The sequence below is a fragment of the Protopterus annectens genome, chromosome 9.part0 (genome assembly GCF_019279795.1).
Source record: "Protopterus annectens isolate FY-2018-M chromosome 9.part0, PAN1.0, whole genome shotgun sequence".
NCBI classification, from domain to species: domain Eukaryota; kingdom Metazoa; phylum Chordata; order Ceratodontiformes; family Protopteridae; genus Protopterus; species Protopterus annectens.
In genome coordinates this window covers 908,816,646-908,841,883 of record NC_056743.1, presented here as the reverse complement: position 1 = coordinate 908,841,883, position 25,238 = coordinate 908,816,646, and the positions used below count along the sequence as shown (strand labels likewise).

The 25,238-nt window shown below is 40.7% G+C and overlaps 1 protein-coding gene across 1 annotated transcript in view; it reads left to right on the top strand.

Annotated features, from left to right (window-relative positions):
• The window catches only part of PRIM1 (DNA primase subunit 1), a gene marked incomplete in the record, with an annotated part of 324,551 nt that overhangs the window by 41,362 nt on the left and 257,951 nt on the right, over positions 1–25,238 (top strand). Inside the window, 1 exon segment of the mRNA XM_044083646.1 lies at positions 19,834–19,991. Coding sequence (XP_043939581.1) covers positions 19,834–19,991 — 158 coding nt within the window.

Below are 25,238 nucleotides of genomic sequence, written 5' to 3'. Positions count from 1 at the left end.
TCTGGAAAGCCACTGAGGGAATTTCCCATCCAAAGGTTAATTTTAGAAAATTCTCAGATTTACAAGGAATGAGGTTGAGTTATAACCTAAACAGAGAAGAAATAGAAAAAGTAGTCAGACAAATTGTAGGGCCAGATTGGTACATGATTAGTGGGAACTGGAATCCCCGTGACGCTGCACAAAATTAGACACCAGAGTAAAAGGTCTTACAGACCGCATCTCTGAAAAATGGAAACCTAGGGCAGACTGGACTTGCATTAATCAATGCATCCAACAAGGTGGTGAAACAATTGATCGGTATTATGCCAGATTGTTAGAATGTTTTAATAACCATTGTGGAATGCAGGTTCCTGAAGATCAAACACAAGATTCCCCATATGAACAGCAGTTAAAGAATTCATTTTAAAAGGCAGTAGCACGTCTATAAGCAGTTTTATTACAAAACACATGGTAGACCATCGTACAAGCAGGTTACAATCATTACTTGAATATGCTAGGCATGCCGAAAGGCATTGTAATAGCAAAAAGAAAAAGAAAGCTCAAGTATTTTCTGTAGAAGATGGAGCAGAAGTTTATGTAGTACAGTCTGGGGAAAAAGGGCAAGAAACACGCACAGGGAAGCAATCTGATCAGCGATCAGAGGGCTTTGAAGGGCGGAAAAAAAGGGGAGTGTTTTAAATGCGGTAAAAAGAGACATTTGGCAAGGGATTGCAAGACAAACAAGAAGGCAACAACGGAAGACAAGGAGGGTGAGGACTGACTATATGTTAGTCAAGAATCACTAGAAGGGGCTAGCGAAGAAAGGTCAAATGAGAATGTGATAGAGTGAGTAGAGGAAGTGCAGGAAGTTTGTGACAATGAAGAAAATGAGATATTAGACATAGCTTTATTGGGCTTGGAGCTCTATCAAATTTGTGTGAGACTCGGGGGCATCACAAACCCTGATACACCCCTCCAAACTGCCAGAAAACACAGTCACCTGATTACATACTGGTCAAAGCAGCTAATGGACAGCTGTATCGGGAGCCTGTCTCCCATAACATTGCAATAACTGATCCAGTTTCAGGATTGATGCAAAGAAGCAAAATTGTAGTTTCTGCAAAGTGCCCAGTAAACCTCATGCAGCTATTTGGTATAGCAGTAGTCCCAACCATGCAGGGTATGGAAGCACGGCGACAAATTAACACCTTTGTAGCGCAATCGGAGGGTGAAATGTTTTATTGGTACAGCCAGGACTTGGTTATGACTGGTCCAGGGACTGTGACCAAAGAGTTAATGAACCTAGCCATCAAGATGTTCCCCTCCCTTGACATTGATGAGCAACACCTGTTGCATTATGCCCTGTATTATTGCAACACACCAGGACCTGATAAGGAATATGAGCAAGAATTATTTAAGAATCATGCAAACAGATTGATATTGCATAACCTGTACTGTGGGACACAGATGGGAACAGTGTAGCCAGCTGTTCATTGCCCCAGCAGTTCTTTGCACTTTATAAGTCTAATCGATTACCACATGTTAGCTTAACCAAAAACAGAAATATAGAATGGGCAAACCTAGGAGAAAAAGTCACGAGATGGGAGAAACGGACAGAACTAGAACTGTCAGAACAAGGAAGTACAAAAGTTGAATTGGATAACTCAGACCAACCCAGCTGTGCACTTGCAGTCTAGCGAGGACAGCTGATTGACAGTCCTATTAAAGGAGGAAGAGAATGCCTTACGAGACATACCAGAGAGACTCTGGTCAATAGGGAAATCAGATGTAGGACTCATTCGTACAGCAGGACCAGTTACTATCACGCCAAAGTCAGCATTCGGACCACAAAAAAGACAGCATCCCTTAAGAAAAGATGTAGAGGCAGGGATAAAGCCTATTATAGCAGCCTTACTTAAAGGAGGGATACTATTAGAATCTCCCGATTTGCCATGTAACACACCCTTATTTCCAGTTAAAAAGGCCAATGGAGAATGGCGTATGGTCCAGGATTTACAAGCCGTAAATGATGCAGTAATATCAAGGGCACCCACGGTGCCAGACCCAAACACCCTGTTGAATGATTTGAAACCTCAACGAAAGTATTTTTCCGTGGTAGACATCAGCAACACGTTCTTTTCGATACCGATACACCCCGATAGCCAGTATTGGTTTGCATTTACATTTCAGGGGAAAAAGTATACATATACGGGACTACCACAGGGATATTGTGAAAGTCCAACGATATTCTCACAAGAAATGGCAAGCAACTTGGCGGGATTCACCCCACCAAGAGGCAGTCAGATTTTACTTTGTTGATGACATCTTGCTGGCGGCCCCCACCCAGCAGGATTGCAGAGAAGATACCTTAGCACTTATACGATTTTTAGCCGTTGAGGGACATAAGGTCAATAAAAATAAACTGCAGCTTTGGAAAAAACAGGTCAAATACCTAGGATATGTAATATCCAAGGAAGGTAGAACGTTGGATGAAGACAGAAAAATAGCAATTTTGCAATCACCAAAACCCACTACCAAGAAGGAAATGATGTCCTTCCTGGGTAGAACTAATTTTTGCCGGAGCTGGATTCCAAACTATGCCTTGGAATCTGCACCTCTGACTGACCTCATATATAAGAAGTCTATGGCAGCGCAGGATTTGTTACAATGGACACCAGAGGCAGAATCTGCCTTTTGTAAACTAAAGCAGTTAATAGCGTCCTCATTAGTTCTGGGATTGCCAAACTACCATAAACATTTTTTCCAAACTGTAGATTGTAAGCAGGGTTACATGACATCAGTGTTAACACAACAGCATTGGGATAAGCAACACCCCATTGCTTACTACTCATCACAACTAGACCCAGTGGCACTGTCCTTACCCCACTGTATAGAAGCAGTAGTTGCAGCTGCAATGGCAGTACAGGCTTCAGCCTCAGTAGTCTTGTTCCACCCTCTCACTTTGAGAGTACTTCATGCAGTCACGATTATTTTACTACAAGAAAAGGTGGCATATTTTTCCCCTGCTAGGCATCTTTCCTGTATGACTATATTATTGAGCGAACCTCATATGACAATTAAAATATTCACGACTTTAAACCCTTCTACTCTGCTCCCGACCACTGCAGACGGCACACCGCACTGCTGCCTGCAGGTAATTGAGCAAAAGACACTACCTAGAAAAGATCTCACGGATGTCCCCTTGGATGATGCCGAGGTGACATACTACGTGGATGGCTCATGCAAAAGGGGTCCTGCAGGACAGAACCTAGTAGGATATGCAGCAGTCTCTGATACTGGGATTATAGAAGTAAAACCTTTACCACACAACTTATCTGCACAGGCAGCAGAATTGATTGCCCTGACACGGGCATGTGCCTTAGCAAAGGGTAAATGTGTAAACATTTTTACTGATAGCCAGTACGCTTTTTCTACTGTACATGTTTTTGCACAACAGTGGAAAAACCGGGGAATGATAACATCTACTGGCAAACCTATACATCATGCACAGTTTATTTTAGATCTTTTAGAATCTATTCAGTTACCTCAGAAAGTAGCCATTTGTAAATGCACAGCTCACACCAAGCAACAAGATAGGATTTCAAAAGGTAATGCGAGAGCTGATACAGCTGCAAAACAAGCAGCCACAGAAGTATCTCTTTTAAATGAGGAATTACAACCCTCTGAAACTTTAGATCTAGATATGTTAAAAACAATGCAGACACTCACTACGCAAGCTGAAAAACAGCGATGGATAAAACGAGGAGCAATCCTCAAAGGGGCTATACATCTCTAGAGAGGGAAAACCGATACTACCCTCTAATTTGTTTCGCTATGCAGCATTGTTGAGCTGTAGGCAGTGCCATGTCTCAACAGGGGGGATGGTACAGCTGGTGAACCAGGTGTTCACAACGTACGGATATAAACTACTCCAAAATTTGTTTGTGTCAAGATTTGTAACAAACATCATGCACAGGGGGCGATAAAGCCCAAGCAAGGGAGTTTCCCCACACCACCATATCAGTTTCCCACTATTTGTATGGATTTCATAGAATTGAACAAATGTGAAAATAAGCAGTATTGTCTTGTCATTTATAGATATGTTTCCCAGATGGGTGGAAGCCTTTCCAACCAAAAATCCAGATGCAGCTACGGTGACAAAAGTACTTGTCAAGGAAATCGTTCCTAGGTTTGGTATTCCGGTGACAATGGTACACAGTTTGTAAAACAAACCATACAGCAGTTGAGTAAGCATTTTGGTATTTCTTTAAAAAATCATTGTGCATACCATCCGCAATCTGCAGGGTTAGTTGAAAGGCATAATGGTATACTAAAAAACAAACTGAGAAAATTAATATTCGAGGCAGGAAAAACTTGGTTGTACTGTTTACCCCTGGCACTGTTGAGCATGAGAACTGTCCCTACAGCAAAAGGATTGACTCCTTTTGAAAAACTATTTGGAAGGGCTTATTATACATCCCAGTGGAAACTTCTCATGTCATCAGATCAGGAAGCTGATTTTACACTAGCTGAATATATGAAAAAGTTGTTGAGTTATAAACATCCGTTGCAGTCAAATACTGTTTCAGATAGAAAACAAACAGAAACATCAGAAGTGGCAGTGACGCCAGGAGACTGGGTGTGGATCAAAGTCGTCAAGCAAAAAAGCTGGGCATCGCCAAGGTGGGAAGGTCCCTACCTGGTGCTTCTTTCGACACCCACTGCAGTCAAGATAGCAGAACGAACTTTGTGGATACACCTGATGCACTGCAAGCTGGTTAAGAACTTTGAGTTGGACAAAAATCTTACCTCTCCATCAGGGCCCTCAGCACAAAGTCTGGCTACAAAGGGGGGTCAGATCAATAGGACTGATCCGTCTCAACCCCAGTAAAGAAACCATCGGTGCTGAAGGTCCTATTAGGGCAGAGAGTAAGAGCACTTGTCCAAAGTAAAAATGATGGAATCCAGTAAGATCCAAATACACCTACTTGGAAGAGCTGGAGAAAACAGAAATGCAGAACAACCGTTTCCACAAAAGTATTGCATAATCATCCTGTTGACTGTACTAGTGACAATCTTTTTGTTGTGACCATTCCTTTTCTCAGCCTCACAAATTGAACTGAACAAGCGTGCAGAATGGCACCCGAACTTTAACACTTACCAGGCAATCAAATATGTATATGCTGAAACCTTCAATGATGTTCTTCATCAATATTTTTTTTTTTCTTTGCCTCAGTTAATTCGGATGTCAAAAAAAGTGAAATAATTGTATTCTTGTGGGAAACAGATACAGGTTAGTCTTTGGTAGCGGTGTAATTATAATATGCCGTCCGGATCTCCCGGCCGCTTCCGCGAAGAGCGCAAAGACAAATCCTTGAAACATCGGCTAGGCTGAAGGTTCTGTTAGTCGGAAAAACTGATTTTTTGCGGGATGAAGGGGCCTCTCAAAGTACTGTTCTCCCTTCTATGCCAGGTCTGTTTTGCCTTCCTCTGTGTCCTCCTCAGGTACTTCAGGGTCTTGGAGCCAGAGTTGGAAAGTTTGGATCAGGGCCTCAGATGACTCAGACTCTTCTGCTTTCTGATGCAGAGGAAGCCCCTTCTGCTTCTCCTCCAGCATTCCATGAGGGAGCATTTTAAGTGGGAAGGGGAGGGAAGGATTCAGGGAAGGATTCATTTCTCTGATTTTTCTTGTTTTACCACAGCATTTTAGCCTTTGGCCTTTTGTACCTACCCTTGATGATGTTGTTCAAGATGTTTCTCAGGAGGCTTCCCTTAAGATTCTTTCTTTCCCTCCCCTTGCCTATTACACAACCGACAGGGCAGCTGTGCCTGGTGCTCATAAATAAATATCTGTATAAGATCCCCCAGACCAGAAACTATTGAACTTAGTCCAAATTAAGAGCTGCTGTCTGTTGGTAGAGCTTCTCTCTAGATAAGGAAGCAAAGGGAAGCTAGGGGGTAGAAAGAGTGTAGGGTATGTATACCTCTACTTTGAGGCTTTCTTAAAACGTAAGTTTCATATGTTGAAATATCAGAATTTCCTCCCAGCTCAGCTAAATCTAAAGTGAATGCTTTGGGAGGGGGCATAGAGTGTAAGAATTGCAGGCCCAATGACCATTCTCAGCAGCTCAGCGCCTCTGGGAGCTCCTGGTCTTTAGGAGGAAAGTTAGCACTCTTCTTGGCTTTAAAATGCAGGACAAATGGTAATGACAAAATACAAATTACAGGCTACAAGTTCTATTTCCATACATTGCCTGCTTTCAAAGGCATGCCAGGCGCTCCTCCTCGGAAGCTCCCAGGAAGACAAGCAGACTTTAAAGAGGAGCTATACAGCCAGTTCCTCTGTCACAGGTGGGACTAGGATTTTTTTGGGACTAAGTTTATTTCTGCCTGCCAAGTGCCAAAGGAGGAGGAGAAGGAATTTTTTTTTCTATATATATCCTCAACACTGGACATTCCAAAGTTCAAAAAAAAACTGACATTACAACAGCTTTACTCACCTGTTGGAAAAGATCTGCTGGATGGGTACTCTGGATCTCAAGGCTTATCTTCATGTTCCTATATCAGGCCCAGTTGCAGGAGGTACCTTGGCTCAGTGATAGCCTTTTTAAGAGGAATACAGATTTATCCTATTTTGGCGATTGCGATTGCCTGATTTACACACAAACAGAACTTCGAACTTCTACAGCACAATGTGTGAATGATGATAGTGTTAAGATGGGTATTTCTCTGTGACAAAACAAAGTCCAGTCTAGTACCCTCCAGGAGACATGTGCCTCTGGTGTGTGAGACTGAATACAGCCAGATGATGGCCTTTTAGACCCACAAACAAACAAGCTTCTTCTCTTTTATTTCCATCAAATGTCTGGTCCACCAGGCTGACTGCAAGGACAGTCCTTCAAGCCTTGGGGTTCATGGCATCCCAATGCATATGAGGAAGCTTTGCTTCAGTATCTCAAAATGTATGGACTACAGCACTGCCAAGATCTAGAGACACTGTCATTCGGGATAATACCTTGCATTCAGAAATTTTTTTGTGGTGGGCTCAGGAATGTCACCACAAAATGGAATGGGTGCACAGACAGTGGGCTCATTGTATTTTTTGCAATTTTTGCATACTTGAAGGAAGATGCTATGCAGTCATTTGCATTGATGGCTTTTAAGTTTTACTTCACCCAGGACAGGTGTTGATCAAACGAACAACAACTACTGTCATGTGGTACATCACTAAATTAAAAGTTGCAAAATTGTTCACAACACAGCTTGGGCAGTGGATGCTTTTACATTGAACTCGAGTTGGAGCAATCTTCATGTCTGTCCTCCTCTCTTTCTGCCTCTCATTCCCAAAGGTACTCCCCTGAAGGCCAGACATTCACATCCATCCATGATTTGGCCTCGATTGGCCTGGACACTGAGTACACTGGTCTCCTACTGAGGAGTTTGCAGCCTCCATGGCCTCTGCCTTTGATTCCCTTTCTTTTGTCTCAGGAGAAATCACTTCCTCACAATGTCAAGATTCAGTCTCTGCATCTCTGGCATATTCTGTTTTTTTTAGACCCCCTGAGGTCTCAGCTTCCACAACAAGTTTTGAATGTTATTTAAACCTGTTTCTAAACAAACTATTCTAAATGGATTGGGTTTTGTATTTCTTTCTGTTATTCCCATCATGTTTTCGAATTGCTGGATTTGCACAGCTTTACCAACAGCATATGTGGGGTTACTGTTAACTTCAGTTCCCTTAGGAGCCAACAAGACCTGGGAAAACCTAATTCATGATACATCAGATGTCACATCACAAGATAAAGTAGCATTGCACCTGTTTGTTCGACAGAAGGGAACTGTGTGTTTTTATAAGAATGATAGTCAAGGTGGGTTGGAGCAATTGCAATGTGACTGTTCCCTATAGATGCTACACTAAACCTGATAACATCAGATCCTATTGCAACACGAGCTATGATACATTTGTTGAACTGATGCATAGGACAATTGAAGTAATACATAATGCTGACCTCTATAAGCAACTGTCCATAATCGACAAAAATGTTTCATGCAGAGTCAGGGTATAGTAAAGTTACTACTAAAGTAGACGATTGTTACTTTATATGCAGTAGAAAAGCATATAAATGGCTACCTGAGAATTGGTCCGGCAGTTGTTTTTTGGGGTACCTGGTTCCGGCCATATGACACACAGCAATTTTACCTCAAGGGAAAATTCAGAATGTTCGAGAAATCAAGAAGCCTGTCAATGCAGTGGTGCAAATCAATGCGCTCTGGAAAAACTATCCTGCTGTGGGCTTGGGGAACAATGGACTGTCACACATGGACTTGCGTGATACTGTTATGTCGTGGGCAGGTGTATTGCCAGCATATGGAGCAACTAAATCAATCTGGGAACTGAGAAAATTGTCTAAGCTTCTCAAAATGAGTAATGCAACCTTTTCTGCCCTAGAATTGGTGACTGAACTGACTGCCATGAGAACAGTGGTGCTTCAAAATCGTATGCCTCTTGACTTCACCCTAGCGGCGAGAGGAGGTACATGCGCTTGTAATCCAGGAGGAGTGCTGTTCATATATTCCTGACCACAAACACGAGATAGACAACCATCTTGAGGTGATTCAGCAGTTGTCAGCCATGACCAAACCAGGACCAAATCCATTGACTGACATTTTCCAGAAATTGTTTGGGGGTTGGGGCAGCATCCTGATGAACATTCTGATTGCCATCTGTGTAAGAATAATCTTGCTGGTGGTATGTGTGCTGCTGCATCCCCTGCATAAAAAGACAGATTAAAATTTTTGTAGACATTTCAGTTTCAGAAACCTTATACCAAGATTCTGAACTTGAAGAATTGCTAAAAAACGAAAAATGCTTTCATGAGCTTAAACTGAATGACTCTCTTAACTGCAAATCCTGAGCAGGAAGAGGTTAGGGGAAGAAAAAACTGTTTATGCTTATCTTGAAAGTAGAATAAAAGTATTAAAAGGGGGGAAATGTTAGAAAAATATATAATAGTAATATGCATGCTTAGTGCATTCGAGGTTTAAAAGGGTTAATACGTTTATTCTGTTCACACTGCATGAATCTGCACAGCTATTAGAAACTTAACGAGACATTTCATTTCTGCTAATGTCATGAAAATAACGAGACATTTCATTTCCACTTATGCCATTAGAAAATATGCAGCTGCTAGAAGCTTTGATAAACAATAGATGCTTGAAAAGTATAAACCATAGTCAGCATTACTTGTACCAAAGCTAGAAATGTACCTTGAAATGTACCTTGAATCTAGACAAAATGTAACACATGTATTAGAACTGTACAATTGAAGAATTGAAAAGTTAAGGTGGGCTAAAATAAGCCCAAGGCCAGGTTGTTTTTCTCAAAATGTTTTAGGCCAGGTTGTTTTTCTCAAAATGTTTTTGCAAGACTGCAAATAATCTGACCATGTCAGCAATAAGTCTGGTAACATTGTCTGTGAAACATACAGAAAACTGTGTCCAACTACGTCCGCAATAGAATAGTAACATTTTATGTGTGACATGAAGAGAACTGCATAAGAATAACATACTGATCATCAAAGGGCCAGACAAATCCTGTACTTACATGGTTTGTCTCCTTGCTGCAAGTAATAAAGGGTGCCTTGCTTGAACCTAACGTGCATTGGTCTTTGACGTTTTCTCCTTTTACAGTAAGTCATATGGAACAAAGGATTTTTTTTTTTTTGCTAAATAGTCATAGTGGAGAACTGCAGAAATATGGCATGGATTGACTACAAAAAAGTATTTGACAGTATCCCACATTCCTGGATAAGAGCGCTTAAAAATGTATAAGATGGCACCCTACACTGATTACTTCACTGTGACTATGAAACAGTGGCAGACCCCTTTGCAATTAAACCATGATAAAGAACAAATTATTCCAGGGATAAAAATTCAAAGGGGAATATTCCAGGGTGACTGTCTCCCCTGCTATTCTGTTTTGCCCTTAACCCATTCAGCTGTCTACTTAACAGATTAGGCCATGGCTATAATTTGGCTCCTAGAAAGCAACCAAGTGTAAAGACTTCTCATCTTCTCTGTCGACAATTTAAAACTGTATAGCTCATCAGATGTGGAACTGAAAGCACAACTGCAAGTAGTCAAAACTTTTTCAGAGGATATAACAATGTCATTTGGTCTTGATAAATGTGCAAAAGCAACCTTTAAAGCAGGAAAGCTACAGCGACAATAATATGATATAAAAGAACTTTAGCAAGAGGGAGTGTATAAATATTTGGGAATTGATGAAGGATCAGCAATAAAACATGAACGAATGTGAATAAAACTCTGTAAGGAATATTTTAGAAGACTTTTAATCCTGAAAACAGCGTTGACATCTAGGAACAAAATTCAAGGTATAAACCAATTTGCTCTTCCTGTCCTAACTTACAGTTTTGGAGTGATTGGCCTCTACAGGTGTTGGATAGATTAGACAGGAAAACAAGAAGGATGCTTCATGCTAATCAAATTATTTGTATAATCTTGGTATGCACAGATTTTTATATTCCCTGTTCTGAAGGAGGTATGGGCCTCCTTGAAATTGATTTACATGTACAGCTCTTCAGTCATGGGACTGCACATATATCTGCTGACTTAAGACCCCAGTACAGTGAAAGTTTTGAAACATGAGGAGAATAAATCTAAGATGACTTCCCCTTCTTAGCCTAGTGGGAATGGAATCAAACCAGAAATAGATAAAACTCAGGAAGCAATTGAATGTGTCAAAAAAAGACTAAGGTGAAGGATCAGTTGAGAAGACTAGTGTGGAAATTGTATAAATAAAGTTGCAAGTATAGAAAACTCCTGGAAGAACCTCATGTTGATCAGGATCGAACACATGAATGGTTAAGGAGAGGAAAATTCAAACCAAAAGATGAAAGGATAATATTGGCGGCCCAAGATAGTGGGTTACGTGCACGCTGGTTTACAAAGGGCAATGAACACTTGGGAGAAACCGACAAATGTAGGTTTTGTAAAACGGAACTGGAAACAGTCTCACACCTTTTGTTGCTGGTTGTGAGATATATATATATATATATATATATATATATATATATATATATAGCTATATAGCAGAAGGACTGTAAAGGCATAATGTGGCAAGACTATTGCACTGAAGATTGTGCAAACCTTATAACATTGAAGTAGCTGAAAAACCTTGGCAACATGAGCCACAAAGCATCATAGGGATCACCCATTACTAACAGTTCAAAAGACAGATGCAAGAAAACCAGATGATGTGATCCATGGAAAGAAGACAAAAGTAGCATTGATCATGGAGATCGGTATACCTCACCCATTGATTACAGTGTCTTGCATACAGAGAGAGACCGTCATAAAGTATCAGAATTTGCAGGAAGAAATGAGAGCAATGTGGAAGAAAGATACCCAGACAGTTCCAGTAGTAGTAGGAGCAACGAGGCTTGTAAAAAAAATCTACAATCCTATTTAGATATGTTATCAATTCATGCAGCTCTGTACGAATTGCAGGAGGAGTCATTACTAGGCACATTGCAGGTGCTGTGAAGAGCACTTCTGGCAGACATATTGAAACAATATTAATTTCATTAACTTGAATCATACTTTGACTTGGGAATGGGGTTCATTCCTGTCATGGTATTAGAAACTCAAAACATTTGGAGAAATTTAAAAGCCAGAATATATAGCAAACCTATTGCCAACAAATTCAGCTCCAACTTTACCAGTCTTTCCCCTCAACCTTCCCTCAGGAAATACCATTAAAGAGAATAAAATTCAGCTCCAACTTTACCAGTCTTTCCCCTCAACCTTCCCTCAGGAAATACCATTAAAGAGAGCTTCCCCCTACTATCACTAGGGAACAGGTCCTTAATGCTCTCTCTAAGGCTGAGAACACTGCATCAGTGAGCCTTGACAGTATCCCAGGATGCCTAAGTAGCATGAAGTATGACGTAGCAGGCCCTGTTTAACTGTAGTCTCCAAACAGATTTTGTGCCTCAAGAATGGAGAACAGCAAAAGTCATCCTGCTGCACAAAGGTGGGTTGGGCCATCTGCGGACCCTGGAAACTACAGACCCACAATTCCCACTGGTCCCATATGTAAAGCCATAGAAATTGATCAGTAATGACATTGGACCCAACCCAGTTTGGTTTCGTCAAGGGCAGGCTATGCCTACTCAACCTGGTGGACTTCTTTGAAGAGGTCAGTACGGCAATGGATGAGGGCAGAATGGTTCACACTGCCTACCTTGACCTGCCCTAAGCATCTGACACACTACCCCACTCTGGCATTGTTAACAAACTCAAGAGGTTGGGTACAAAACCTTGTGTCACCCGGTGGATAGCCAGCTGGCTCACAGACAGACAGGACCCAAGAAGTTAGAACTGGGGAGTTCACCTCTACAAAAGAAGCCAGTCACAAGTGGAGTCCATCTGGGATTGACCCTGGTGCCGCTTCTGTTTTGGCGCTTATTTCTCTGAACTCAAGGTTAATGTAAGTGGCTTCTGGCTGACTAAATTTGCAGATTGCAAATTAGGAGTTGTCATTGAATCCCCCACCGACATAAATGTTCTCCAGGAAGGGCTGGCTGAAACAAACCAATGGTGTCAGAGCCATAGACTAAAGCTAAATGCCAAGAAATGCACAATAGTATCCTTCAGGAAGTCCTCCACCCCATTAACTACCATATTGACAACACACCACTAAGAGTTGACCTAGTAGTCGGGGACTTTGGGGGGGGCAAACAGGACCAGAATTATGCAATCTAAAGATTGCAGCCTTGCCTGTGATATAAAAAGACCTGCTAGAGAGACAGTTGTGTATCCCAGAGAGTACCCCTTCTCTAGAACAGGCTCCCCATCCATGTGAAGCGGAGTTCCTCCCTAACCCATTTCCAAGTGTAACATGGACAATTAGGTGGGGAGTGGGAAGTTCATCCCTGGTTTGGCACCTGTCTCTCTAATGGACACAGGCTGCCTGTAAACAGTTAATCTCCCAAGCCCCTACTTGCACTTGCCAAGGGTACCAGAACTTGTCATAAATATGAGATGCATGGCTAGGCTTAAAAAGGCCCTTGTGGTCATTAGCCTGGTAAACGCCTATGAACCTATTATTCTCTGCATTACTAGACAAGTTTGGTGAGGCTGTCACTACAATTCAACAGGCACATTGCCTCCTTGAACCCACTGTTATATGCTAGACAACAACACACACATACTTAAAAACTCAATGTAGCAGCTTACTGGTATATGTATTCTGACTTCTGTATCTGTGTTTGTCTGTATAGCCACCACCTGCTTTATAGACACAGGTGTGGAACCAGACGTGTTTCTGACGGTCTTCACCCAAATTATATGTAGTTGGCCAACACATTTCTAGTCTCACGTCTTTTAAAAGACATCTCCAGCCTACAGTGTAGACTTCCTTTTTCTCTATGCATCACCGGCGTGCAGTGTGGTACCCAAAAACCCTTCAGTCTCCATCTTTTTGCTGTCATTGAGTATGAAGATCCCACCATCTTTTTTTCCTCCTTTCTGAAAGGAATTTGCCGCAGTCTGCATGACATGGGGTCAACAGTACTCTCCTTTTTATATAGTTTTTTACTATTAATCTCAGGATCTAGCTTATTTAGGTGTAAAATGTTATAAAGCAGACTTGTGACTCTCTGCGTGAAACTGTTCTCTACCATTAGTTGGAGGAATTTTTATATGAAGAACTGGTATGTGGTAGACTATACTACTGTTAGTTAAAATGAACTAGTAAGCACTTTCATCCTCTGCAAGCAAAGTTGTTATTGTTATCCACTTAATTGTAGGGAAATTAAGAATAGGTAGTATGAAATGGCAAAAATTGATTGAAGCTGACCAGGTCTGTGAAATATTAGCTGTCATTCAGATATTACTTTCTAGAACTTAGACCCAGTCCGCAGTGCAAAAGATGATGTGAAAGTCTAAGAATTACAACCTTGACTAGATAAACTGTACAATTTAGCTACTTTGTCTTGACCATGATTTAAATGTGCTATGAAAAGGCTTTAGTGGCTTGTACTTATTGCATATCAAGGTAAGTTGGTGAAAAAGAAATGCACTGTTTTGCAGAGAGATTTGAAGAAACCCATCACTTACATTAATTTTAAATAAATGCAGATTGAAGCCACTTGGCTGAATTTATTTAGGCAGTATCACATTATGGAGGCAAGAAGTGCATTAGGGAGCAAGATTGACCAAAAAACAAAATTAGATCAGCATAGCAGTCCTCAGCCATTTTTAAGTAACAAGTTAAAATTTTAACCAAGTAACCGTATTGCTTAGAAGCCAAGACATGATGAAAAGTATTTTTTTTTCTCATTTTCTACATTGAGATTTCCTTTAATCCTGATATTTAAGTGAAATATTTAGGAATAATGTTATTACCACTGCTGTGCTTGAAATGCACTCCTAGCCCGATATGGGCATTGGGTGGCCTCGCAGACTTGACTGTATAATGGGCTGACCACAACACTGTCTGTTAGTGAGATAGTGCCACTGAGGTTTCCATTGCCATCTGTTGTACCTGCTACATTGTCTGAACAGGCACAGTGCTGCCATTTACTGTACTGTAACAGACAAGTATGTGGACCAGTCTCCTATGGGTAGTATTTGCATGCTAGATTAGCCAGTATTCTGCACTGTATGGACTGTGGACATGTTTAGTTGGGTTCATTAACATGACCTGCATCCAGATCACCTGTATTGAACCTGTGTATGCTCTTTACTACATTACTCTATCCTCACAGCAGTCCAGGTTGACTTGAGCGCTGTAAGTCTGCTGCACGAGGCCAGAGATCAGCTGTAGTCCATCTCTAACAAAGCACTGACCTTGTATAGGATCTGACTGCATAGCAGGTCTCTACAGTTGAAATACAAACAGCCCTTTTGTAACACAGAAGCTGTATAAGCATTGCAGTATTTGATGCTTGCATGAGATGGCTGTAAAGCAAATGCTGGCATTTGGACATCCCCAGATGAGCTGGCCCATTCTCAGAATGTTGCTAGTAGAATGTCTTGTGCAGATTTAGATGCCTGCACAACATGTTAATGCTGGCAAGTGGTCAGGTTGTGTAGCTGTACACTGTTCCATGGTTGCATGGTGTCTCTCCACAAGTAGCCATGGTCTAGGCATTCACCAGCAAACACATCATGATGTTTGTTGCGTTTTCCTCCTAGATATGGAACAATTGATGGTGCACCAATAACATTAAAGCACATTAGGTTGATAGTCTGATAGTTGAGACAAACCAAACAGAATTTTATTTAAATATGTGATCTCCGATTTTTTTCTTATGAGGGGCAGAGTAGTATGTGTGTAACTTGAGTGGTTGCTGAGGTACTGTAAGTTGTTTACAAAAATATTACAAATGTAATAGTTGCGTGTTTACTTTGACTTATAAAATTCATTTGAAGACCTAGAAATCTATAGAATACTACCAATATAAAAATAGTTTGTGCTGAAGAGTTTGCCATTTGCACTTCTTTCGTAACCCATATGGTTCCAGAGATATGAACATTTGTTTGAAATGTGAGGACATAATTTGATTCTAATTCTGTCAAAAGGCTTAGGCTCTGCCCATTGGAAGTTACAGTGCAAACATCTGAGCTCCATTGGAGTGAATGAGTTAAGATGCACATCTCGTGTCTAGCAGTATACCTATCTACTCCAGCTTATTGCTGGATCACTGTGGTACTACACACAACACCTAGGAAACAAGTACACCTCCCCAGGACCTGAGCTGGCGCTAGCTCCCTTTGAACCTAACTGTGCCTTTGAAATTCCTTTCTTGAAAGCTGCCTTCTTGGTGGTAGTGACTTTGGCTAGAAAAATTTTGGATATGGCTCTTGTGCAAGGGGACTTGGAAGGTTTTTCCATAAAAACAAGGTTAATTTTAGACCCAATCCCTCCTTTATGCTCAAAGTAGCTTTTGAACTGGTGCATATTCTTGTCTGTCCAGCTGGCCAGTATACCCACTCCCCAACCTTCAAAACAAGAAAGAGAATCTTCTCCTACTTTATGTTGACCTGCAATTCATACTAATATTGCCAAAAGTCAGGCAAATTTATTCACTAGCAGTCTCAAGGGAGCTTGTTTCCAGACATTTTGCAAAATGTATTATTATTATTATTGAGTCAAACAACAAACAGCTGTGAAGCTTTCTATGAGGGATGCAATGTTAAAGTCATTTCAGGGCATTTGAGTCACTCATGAATTTCTGTCCATGACTTTTTTAAATATTTATATACTGAATATCTTGTCCAGGAGGAGGACACATTTTGGCGCTGCTGTCTTGCAGGGCATGCTTTAGCTTCCACCTGAAAGTTTTATTTCCTGTCAGTAAGGAGTATACTGCAACAGTGAGCCCATTGATTAGTATAGTACTAATGTCTGGATAACCCCAAGGAAGAAAAATACTGGGAGACAGATGCACAGACAAGTGATTCACCCTCAATTTTGTAAATATTCCAAGTGAATTTTCTCCAGAAAATGTAGCATATGATGTGCAGATTGCTGAATCTGTTAATGGTAAGACACACACACGTGTGTGCATATATCAAATGTGTACATGTTAGATATGCAAGGTAGTATCTTATTCTCTACTGATTTAATGTAAGCATATCAGAATTTATATCAAATTAAAACTTTCAAACCTATTCAAAAACTCACTTTAAAAACATTTCATCCCTTTGCATCATTTTTAACTCTCAAAGAAGTTTTGTTTCTTTCTACCATATCTGGACTATTTACACTGCAGATCTGCAATTTTTGGGGGGCCCCCACTCCAACAGTGACCTTCAAGCAGACCCACTCATTTCTCCAACTGGAGAGAGCTTACACATTGATGTATTCCGTAGTGTTTGGTATGAGAGTCTCCAGGGCTTTTTGCAGTATTTCTATATCCTGTCTTTAATGTTTTGGTAACTAGTTATGGGCTGCTTAGCTTGTCCGATGCCTTTCCTTCATCACGGGCACAGTATTTTTGTTGGATCCGATATCTCCGCTAGAACATTCATTACAACGAATATGCATCCATGACCAAAAATTGTATTTATGTATTTTGACAGTATATTCCGTTCATTAATGCTTTTGATTTTCACAAAGTGGTAATTTTAATAATAAAAAAAAATAAATAAATCAGCTGTAGGATTCCATCCCTGGTTAAGAGTTCGTGAATGGTTGGAGGGTACAGTTAAAATACATGGACCTCTGCTTTAAATAAGAGCATCGCTTGGGGCTTTCACTTGGGTCCACCATATTCAGTTTGTGTGCAAGTGACTTTCAAATTTTTCATCTTTTAAGCTGCTAGAGTGGAGTGTGTATTCATAGTAAAAGCTGACCTGAAAGTACAGTGTCCATGACCTGGACTGACTGACACCTGTTGGGGTAACATCTGAGTTCTGTGGCACTATACTTTAAAAAAAAAAAAAAAAGGTATAAACACAGAATAAGATGCAAGGTAATTGAATTACTTAAGGATTTAGGTTGGCTGTAGACAAACTGTTCCTTTTGTCAGCAGCCCATGAAGATATGCAATGCTTACTTTATTTCACCTTGAATGTTGTCAGTGGCCATTATAAATAGAATGGCTCCCTACTGAAATGTTGGAACTCTTAATGCCAAGTCCTGAAATGACTAGGGGAAGTCCAAAACTTAGGAGAAGAGTGAATACTAAACAGTTGGCAGCGATCCTTCAAGGTTTAGCACATAAGCTCTGTTTAGTGGAAAACCTTCACTTTTTATTTTTTTCTTAAGGCAACAAGCATTTTTTGTGAAACTAATATTTACACTAGGAAACCTTTTATTTGGACTGTTCTGTACCAGGGCTTTTATTTGAATTCTGCCTGTTTCTTTAACTTCTGTTTTTTCTTGTGTTGGGGACAGGACTTGTTACATCATGGTTTCTTTTGCTTTTTTTATATATATATATATATATATATATATATATATATATATATATACCTGAAAGCCACCTCACTTTTCTATCTAGCACCGAGTTTACCAGCTTTTACAGGCTGTGCTAGTAGTCTTGTGAGGTTCCATTTGTGGCTAGATCTATGAAGCAGTTACTGGTCTCTCTTGTTCTTTCTTCCCCTGTCTACAAGAGGAAAGTTGCCAGGGGAGTCTTTGATGTCAGGCCAGTTCCAGTTTTGCCTCATGCACTTGTTGAGTCTTAAGTGGCTGGCTTTGGTTCCTGTGACGACTGCCCCTGGTCCTTCTAGTGTAGCACCTATAATCCTTAAGAACAAGGGGGGTAGACTAATTTCTGTGGCTGTAGGGTTACCCTCCTCCTTGGGTAACTGAGAATCAGTCTTGTTTGTCTGTTAAGGGAAATGGCAGGTGAAAGTGTACACCATAGCAAGAAAAATGGAGCCTGATACTTGGGGTATTGTGCTACTTTGGTTGGTCCTTTTCCATTTATTTTACAATGGGTAGAAAATATTTGCTAGGGAAGTGATTTCTGTTTTTAATCTATTTCCGCTTCAGAAAATAAATGGTTCTTTTTCTTTTTCTGACTTTGATTCTTCAGTCAGAAGGACAAAGATTGCCAGGAGATTGTTGTGCATCAGGATTTTCTTCGCAACCTGAAGATTCTGATTCTGAAGTGTGTTGCTGCAGAGTTCCCTCTAGAAGATCTTTCTTTTTCTGAGACTTTCATTTTAGATACGTTATTCTAGTGGGATCAGAATTAAATTCTTGTTTCCCAGGAAGTGTATTATGAGGCTTTGGCTTATTCTGTGTCTTTAAGGGTAGACTCTTTAAGTATTTTAGAGTAGCAACTTGGTCTTTTCTGCTTACTTTTACACTGGATTACTTTCCAGGTCCAGAATAGGCTTTGCTACGATGATTCACCATGGGCTCTTGGATTCTTAATTTACTCCCTCCTTTTTTGTTTAAGCTATCGTAATCTACCCGACTCAACTTAGACTACTGCAGCACTAATCTTTTAGGAAAAGACTTCTGTTACGGTAGCTTTACTTACATAACTGTATTATGTTCAGAATTAGATCACTGTTGCTGTAGGCATCTTCCTTTCCCCAGCCTTTTTATTGCCAGGATGTGGATGTCCATCCTTGTGTATATAGTTAGTCTAACGTTTCCTAGCATTTTTCCTTTGAGGACTATTGTCTCCCTTCATGGAGCAAGAAAGGTCTAACACTTTTGGTGCTCTGCTTTTTATGTGGAATTCCTGGCAGTTAGAGCAGGTGGAAGGTACTTTTTATTTCTTTAATAAGCTGGCCAGATGGTCATATCCATGACCGCATATAGCTTAAGCTACTGCAAGAATGATTTATGAGAACATTTACTATTCTGTTGTGTTTATTTGCAAAACTGTTAAGTTTTGCTGTACTGCCACTCATTTGCTTGCAGTTTTTTTTTTTTTTGTTTAAACTTTTCAACCAATAATATTATTTGCAGAGTTTGCACTTGGAATAGTTTCAGTAATGCTGCAAATGGATAAATTGTACAACAGTTAAAATTACTGCATTGTTAGACAAGCTGTTACTGTATTCCACGGGTTTCCATATTATTTGAACAATCATTTTCATGTTGCCCTTCTGTAAAATAGTTCTTTAAAATAAAATAGTTTGGGCTTTAATTGTAAGTTTTTAAATTCTGTTTTGTGTGTAGTTGGTCCAGATCCATAGGGCCAAGTGGTTATCAGAATGTAAGTAAATGGTTTAAAGAAAAAGATGATTTTAATGCAGAAATGGGATGAAGTGGAGGCTTAGTACAGTATGGATATCTGTTTAGTGTTTGCAAATATTTTTTAGTGGATTAATTGCATTGGGTTTTGATTTTTGTAGTAACTAAGAACTATTTTCACCACCGGGAGTTCTCCTTTACTTTGAAAGATGACATTTATGTTCGATACCAGTCCTTCAGCAATCAGAATGAACTTGAGAAAGAGATGAAGAAAATGAATCCATACAAAATTGATATTGGAGCAGTCTATACTCATAAGGTAAGCGTCTGTGTGTATTTGTGTGGGGGAAAAGACTGTAGTGAGTAAATCATTTTTCTGTAATCTATATTGCATGTGTAAAATAAAAATATTAAGTGTGTAAAATATCTTGCAGAATATTTAGTGAATCACAACTAATGTGTCTGTGACCTGTTAGAAGATTCTGTACTCTAGTTAATCATTTGTTTACTGGGATAGTCTTTCTGGGGTGTCAGTCATACACCTTTTCAGCAGAGGTTTGAGGAGAAAAGCTCCACATTGAATAGATGACCCTTTCACTTTGAGTAAAAATAGTGTACATAGGAACACATATGCAGATACATAACACACATTGCACATATTTTGTTTTGTCTTTCGGCTTTTCCCAGTAAGGGGTCGCCACAGCAGAACTCCGGTCAGCTAATGATTGGCAGTAGATTTTTACGAAACGCAGAGGTGCCAGCTTGATGCCCAATCTTTAACGAAGACACGACCATTTACGAACGCATGTCTTTCGAACGCTACCCAACCGTGGGGAGGACATGCAGACTCCACACAGAAGGCACTCCCAAGCCAAGCCGAGAATCTAATGGGAGAACCTCTTGCTGTGAGGTAACAACGCTACCGCTGTACATACAAAAGGTAAACACATTAATTGTAGCTTTTCTGTAAGATATAATACATTAATAGTTTTATATGAGAAATAAATGGGAGTGAAGCGAAGGAAGGAAATAAGCTAATTAACAGGTGGTGCAGTGGTAGTGTTGTCGCCTCACAGCAAGAGGTTCTCCCGTTCGATTCTCGTCTGGAGCGCCTTCTGTGTGGAGTCTGCATGTCCTCCCCGCGGTAGAGTGGCGTTCGAAGGACATGCGTGAATGGGTGTACCTTCGTTGAAGGCTAGGCGTCGAGCTGGCACCTCAGCACCATGAAAATCTAGTGCCAATCATTAGCGAACCGGAGTTCCATTGTGGCGACCCTTAACCGGGAAAAGCCGAAAGAACAACAACAAATAAGTTGTGAAAAAGGTATAAAAGAGAATAGAGAACAAGGAATATTAGTTCAGATTATTGGCTGCCACATAAGTTATTCAATCTGTTGCATGTTATGAGCATATCCATATGTGGTTTATGATCTTTGAGAAGAAGTTTTAACATTGGGGAGGACATTTCTTTTATTTGAAGGAGGATGGAGTTCCATATTTTTGTTCACACAAAATGTAATATAAAGTCTCCAGCTGTATTGTGTGATTTGGTAGACTTCAGCAGTGTTTTGAGTGCTGGATTGTGTAAGTTTCTGGTAGGGGTATAGCTGAGAAATATCTTAAGGGCTGGGTGCTTTTTCAGGTTGGTAGCTTAACTTATGACCAGTTACTGTTTCGTTATATAGTAGAGGATTAGGGAACTATTTAACAGTTCCTTTTAAGGCAGTATAGTGACGGGCAGAGGAGGGGGAGGTTGGAAGTAAATTTAGCTGTTTTTGTTGTAGAATGACATTAGTTTTAAGTGTAACTTCAAGGTTAATGAGTATGGGGGAAGCATACAGAAAAGAGGGGAGGTTGGAAGTAAATTTAGCTGTTTTTGTTGTAGAATGACATTTTTAAGTGTAACTTCAAGGTTAATGAGTATGGGGGAAGCATACAGAAAAGAGGGGAAGAGGTATCTGCTTGCTAGGGTTTTTCTACTGGCCTTGGTACTGTAGAACTTTGATCTATAGAGAGTGCCTAGTTTTTGATGGGTTCTTTGACATTGGTGAGATGGTTGATCAAATGTTGATGTTAATTTTATTACACCAAGAAGTTTGGTTTGAGTAAGATTTTGGAGACTAGTATTAATACAGGTTATGATAAAGGAGCGTTTTGGTTCTGACATTTTTAGGGGTAGATGGCATAAGTTTTGTTAAAGTTGACAAGTACTTGAGGTTTTGATAGCTATGATTCAGTGGAAGAAGAGGAGTCTTGAGGTTTTGGCGAATGTAAAGGGTAGGTGCAGAAAGGTTTGAGTCCAATGCATACTGAATTTAGGGATGCATGCTTAAGAGTTCTTGTGGAGTGAGTTGATATTAAGTAGTGAAGGACCTAGGATGGGCCCCTAAGGAGACAGAGGTTGGAAGGAAAGAAGTGTGCTGCCATTTGACTGCCTGTTTTCTAATGTGGGAGGCAGTTGTGAAACTGAGACAGTGGTGGCTGGGATCACACTCTGTGCAATATTTCGCATGCTTTTGTCCTTAAGACCCAGCACAGCTGTCATCTGTCTGTGTACTTGGAAAATCAATGTCTTGTTATTGGCTCAGAGAACTATGTTTTTTAAAATCTGCCCTATTAAAAAAGTAGTTTAAAAGATGTTTATGGACATTGCTGCTATCCAACCTCAACGGGATGTCTCCATTGGGTCTGATGAAGAGTAGAGGGCCATCTAGTTTTACTGCCTGCTCCCTCTGTTGTGACATTCTTGGAGGTGGGTATGGGGCATGCTATTCGCACAACAGCCAAGACTGAGCCTATGTCTGTTGCTGATGAGGGCAACTGTGGCTAATTTTATTTCTGAGGGGCCTAGGAGAGATTTCCCCAGATATTTATTATAGTAGTAATACTGTGTTCCGTTATTGAAGTTAGGCATGGTTCAGAATCCCCTAAGCTTAAGCTGGAGGTTCCTGTAAAGAAAAAAAGCAATGCATGTGGTCCTATAGCTTAAGACCCCCCAAAAAGGAGTGGCAGGCCTTCACTTAGGGTCTTTTTTAAAGCCCTTATGGCCTTAAAACTCCAAGGTTTGTCTGTGCCTTCCCCTTTTGGTTTCCTTTCTACTTCCTTTGAGAATCCCAGGGCTTCTGATTTGAGGAGGAAGATCTGGATTCTGGGGGTGCATCTGTGGCCTTTGCTCCCAAACTCGTTCCCCACTTGCTCTAGAATCGGATGAAGATAGTTTTCCCTGATTGCCCTGTTGAAACTTTTTCTTTTGGGAACACCGTTGTTAAATGATGGAACACTCTTCTCCCCCCCCCCCAGTGGGAGAGTTCACAAATGTATGATGTCAAAAAGAGATCTCTTACAATTGGACTCTCCCAGGCATTCTGCAGTACCTCCCGGTTTTGTAAGCTGTTCTTGAACCCTTCTGCTTCACAAGCTCCTGAGTCTCCTAAAAGGTTCTACAAAGTTCCTGAGGCTCAAAAATTCTTGTACTAGTGCCCTTTTTCCGATCCTGAAGTAATTTTTCTTTGCTGATAAACTTAAGTTCATTCCTTCCTCTAGGCTTTTACCTTCTGATAAAGATAGTAGAGCTATGGACAGCTATGGTAAGAAGGTGTATATCTGTCACCTTAACCTTCAGGGCCATTAATTACCAGACCATTATGACTAGGTATGCCTTGCCCCTACCTAAGCTAGGGTGTGTTCTGGCAGACATGTCCGACTCTGAAGGTAATATCTCTGGCTTTTCTGTGTTAGCTTCTGCATCACAGGTGGCTCCCCACTCCATGCAGTGGTGCTGCTGCTTGAGGATCTGCATCAGGTTCAGTTATCGGGAGGTATTCCTGGCTTGCATTGCAAGCTCTCCCTGAGGATGTCTAGGCTAAATTGTATACTGTATATTTGGCTCTGCTGCAGAGCTCTTTAAATCTTTAGAAGATAAAGGAAAGGTCATGCAAGACCTTAAACATGTATTCCTTTCTCCATTTCCATAAATTGCAAAAGAATTACCACCTCTCTCTGAGAATCTTCATCTCTGTCCCTCAGCCAGATTCCTCTTTCACAAGGGTTAACTCTGTCCTTTCCAGTTTGGCAACAAATCACCACAGACTCTTGGGTTCTTTGGGTCATTTGCAGTGGTTATTTCATGGTTTGGAAGTCTCTATTGGGTCAAGGAACTATTCAGCCTGACGTCCTGTCCCAGAGGGCAAAAGGTTTTACTGCAGGATGTTTTTGACCTCCAGGAAAGAGGGTTCTTGGAGACCCTTTCTCAAAATTTTATTTTCTTAAAGTTCCCTCTTCCTAAATGTTCTCTCCAGTCTGTTGCCTTTGCTGCTTCCCAGGCCTACCTTGTGTGTCTGGACCGTATTCCTATTTTCTCTCTTCATGAAATATTTATGGTTCTCTGTATCTTCACATTATCTGCTTCTCTCTCTGCTTTACCTTTTCGTCTTTCTGCAGCACTGATGGTTTTTGCCAAGTGTCTCACTCGATCATAGCATTTTGCAGACTTATGTGGATGGCCTTCTTATTCAAGACCCCCTCTCAGCAATTTCTTCTGCAAGACCTTACATTTATCCTGCTGTTTCTTCACAGTGTGGGCTTCGTTCATTTTGACTCATTTACAGGACCAGGTTTTCCTGGGATGCAGGCTTTAACTCTTTCAATGGTGGCTTTTCTTCCTCCTCCAAGGTCCTCTTCTTAATAGCGTTCTTTCTGTTCCTTGCTTCTTTACAATGTAAAGTGCACAAGAGTGTTTCTGTGAGCCCTGGGGTCCATTATTTCCACTATTTTCCAATGGTTCCTTTTGCAAGACTCTCTATGCAGAAGTTTTGATGGTTTCTCAAGATAATTTGGCTGCAGCATTATCTTTTAGACTTCCCCATCCCCCTCTTAACTTGTCTTAGGAAGTAGTTTCTATGGTGGATCCACAAGAAGTTTCTGAATCCAGGCCTACTTTTTCATGTTCTTTTCCCACTTGAGATCTGTTCAGTTGCTTCAGATGGGTTGAGAGGCTTCTTCCAATAACATCAGGCAGTCTGGTCTCCTCAGACGGTGAAAGACCATATCAGCATCATGGAAATAAAAGCTGTTGCTCTAGCTCTTCAGGCTGTGCATTCTCTTTGGATTCCAGGTCCCCTCTGAACTCTCCCAGACAACACTATTATCATGTGGTACATAAGCTAGAAGGATGGAACAGTTTAATCCTTGCAGACCCGTTGTCCTAGTATAGAATTCCACCATAAACCATGATTTAATTCAGGTGGTTTATACTCCCGCAGAGCACTGTCTGAGAATATCAAGGACAGATCCATTTTGGAAGGTGCTACTTGGTCTTCTGTGGATACTTTTACTAAGCACTGTAAGTTGAATTTTGTTTCTAGGGCTAAAGCAGGGTTTGCCAGGTTCATCCTCCATATATTTATTTATTTTTTTTAAGTGGGGTCATCTGTTTCTCAGTCTACCTTTTCCTGTAGCTTTAGTACTCTCCCTTTGTAAAGAACAGTAAAACAATGAAGTAGGGCATCTACAGTTGTAATTTCTTACACAACTGGTTTGTATACCTCCTTATCACTGTTGCAGTATTC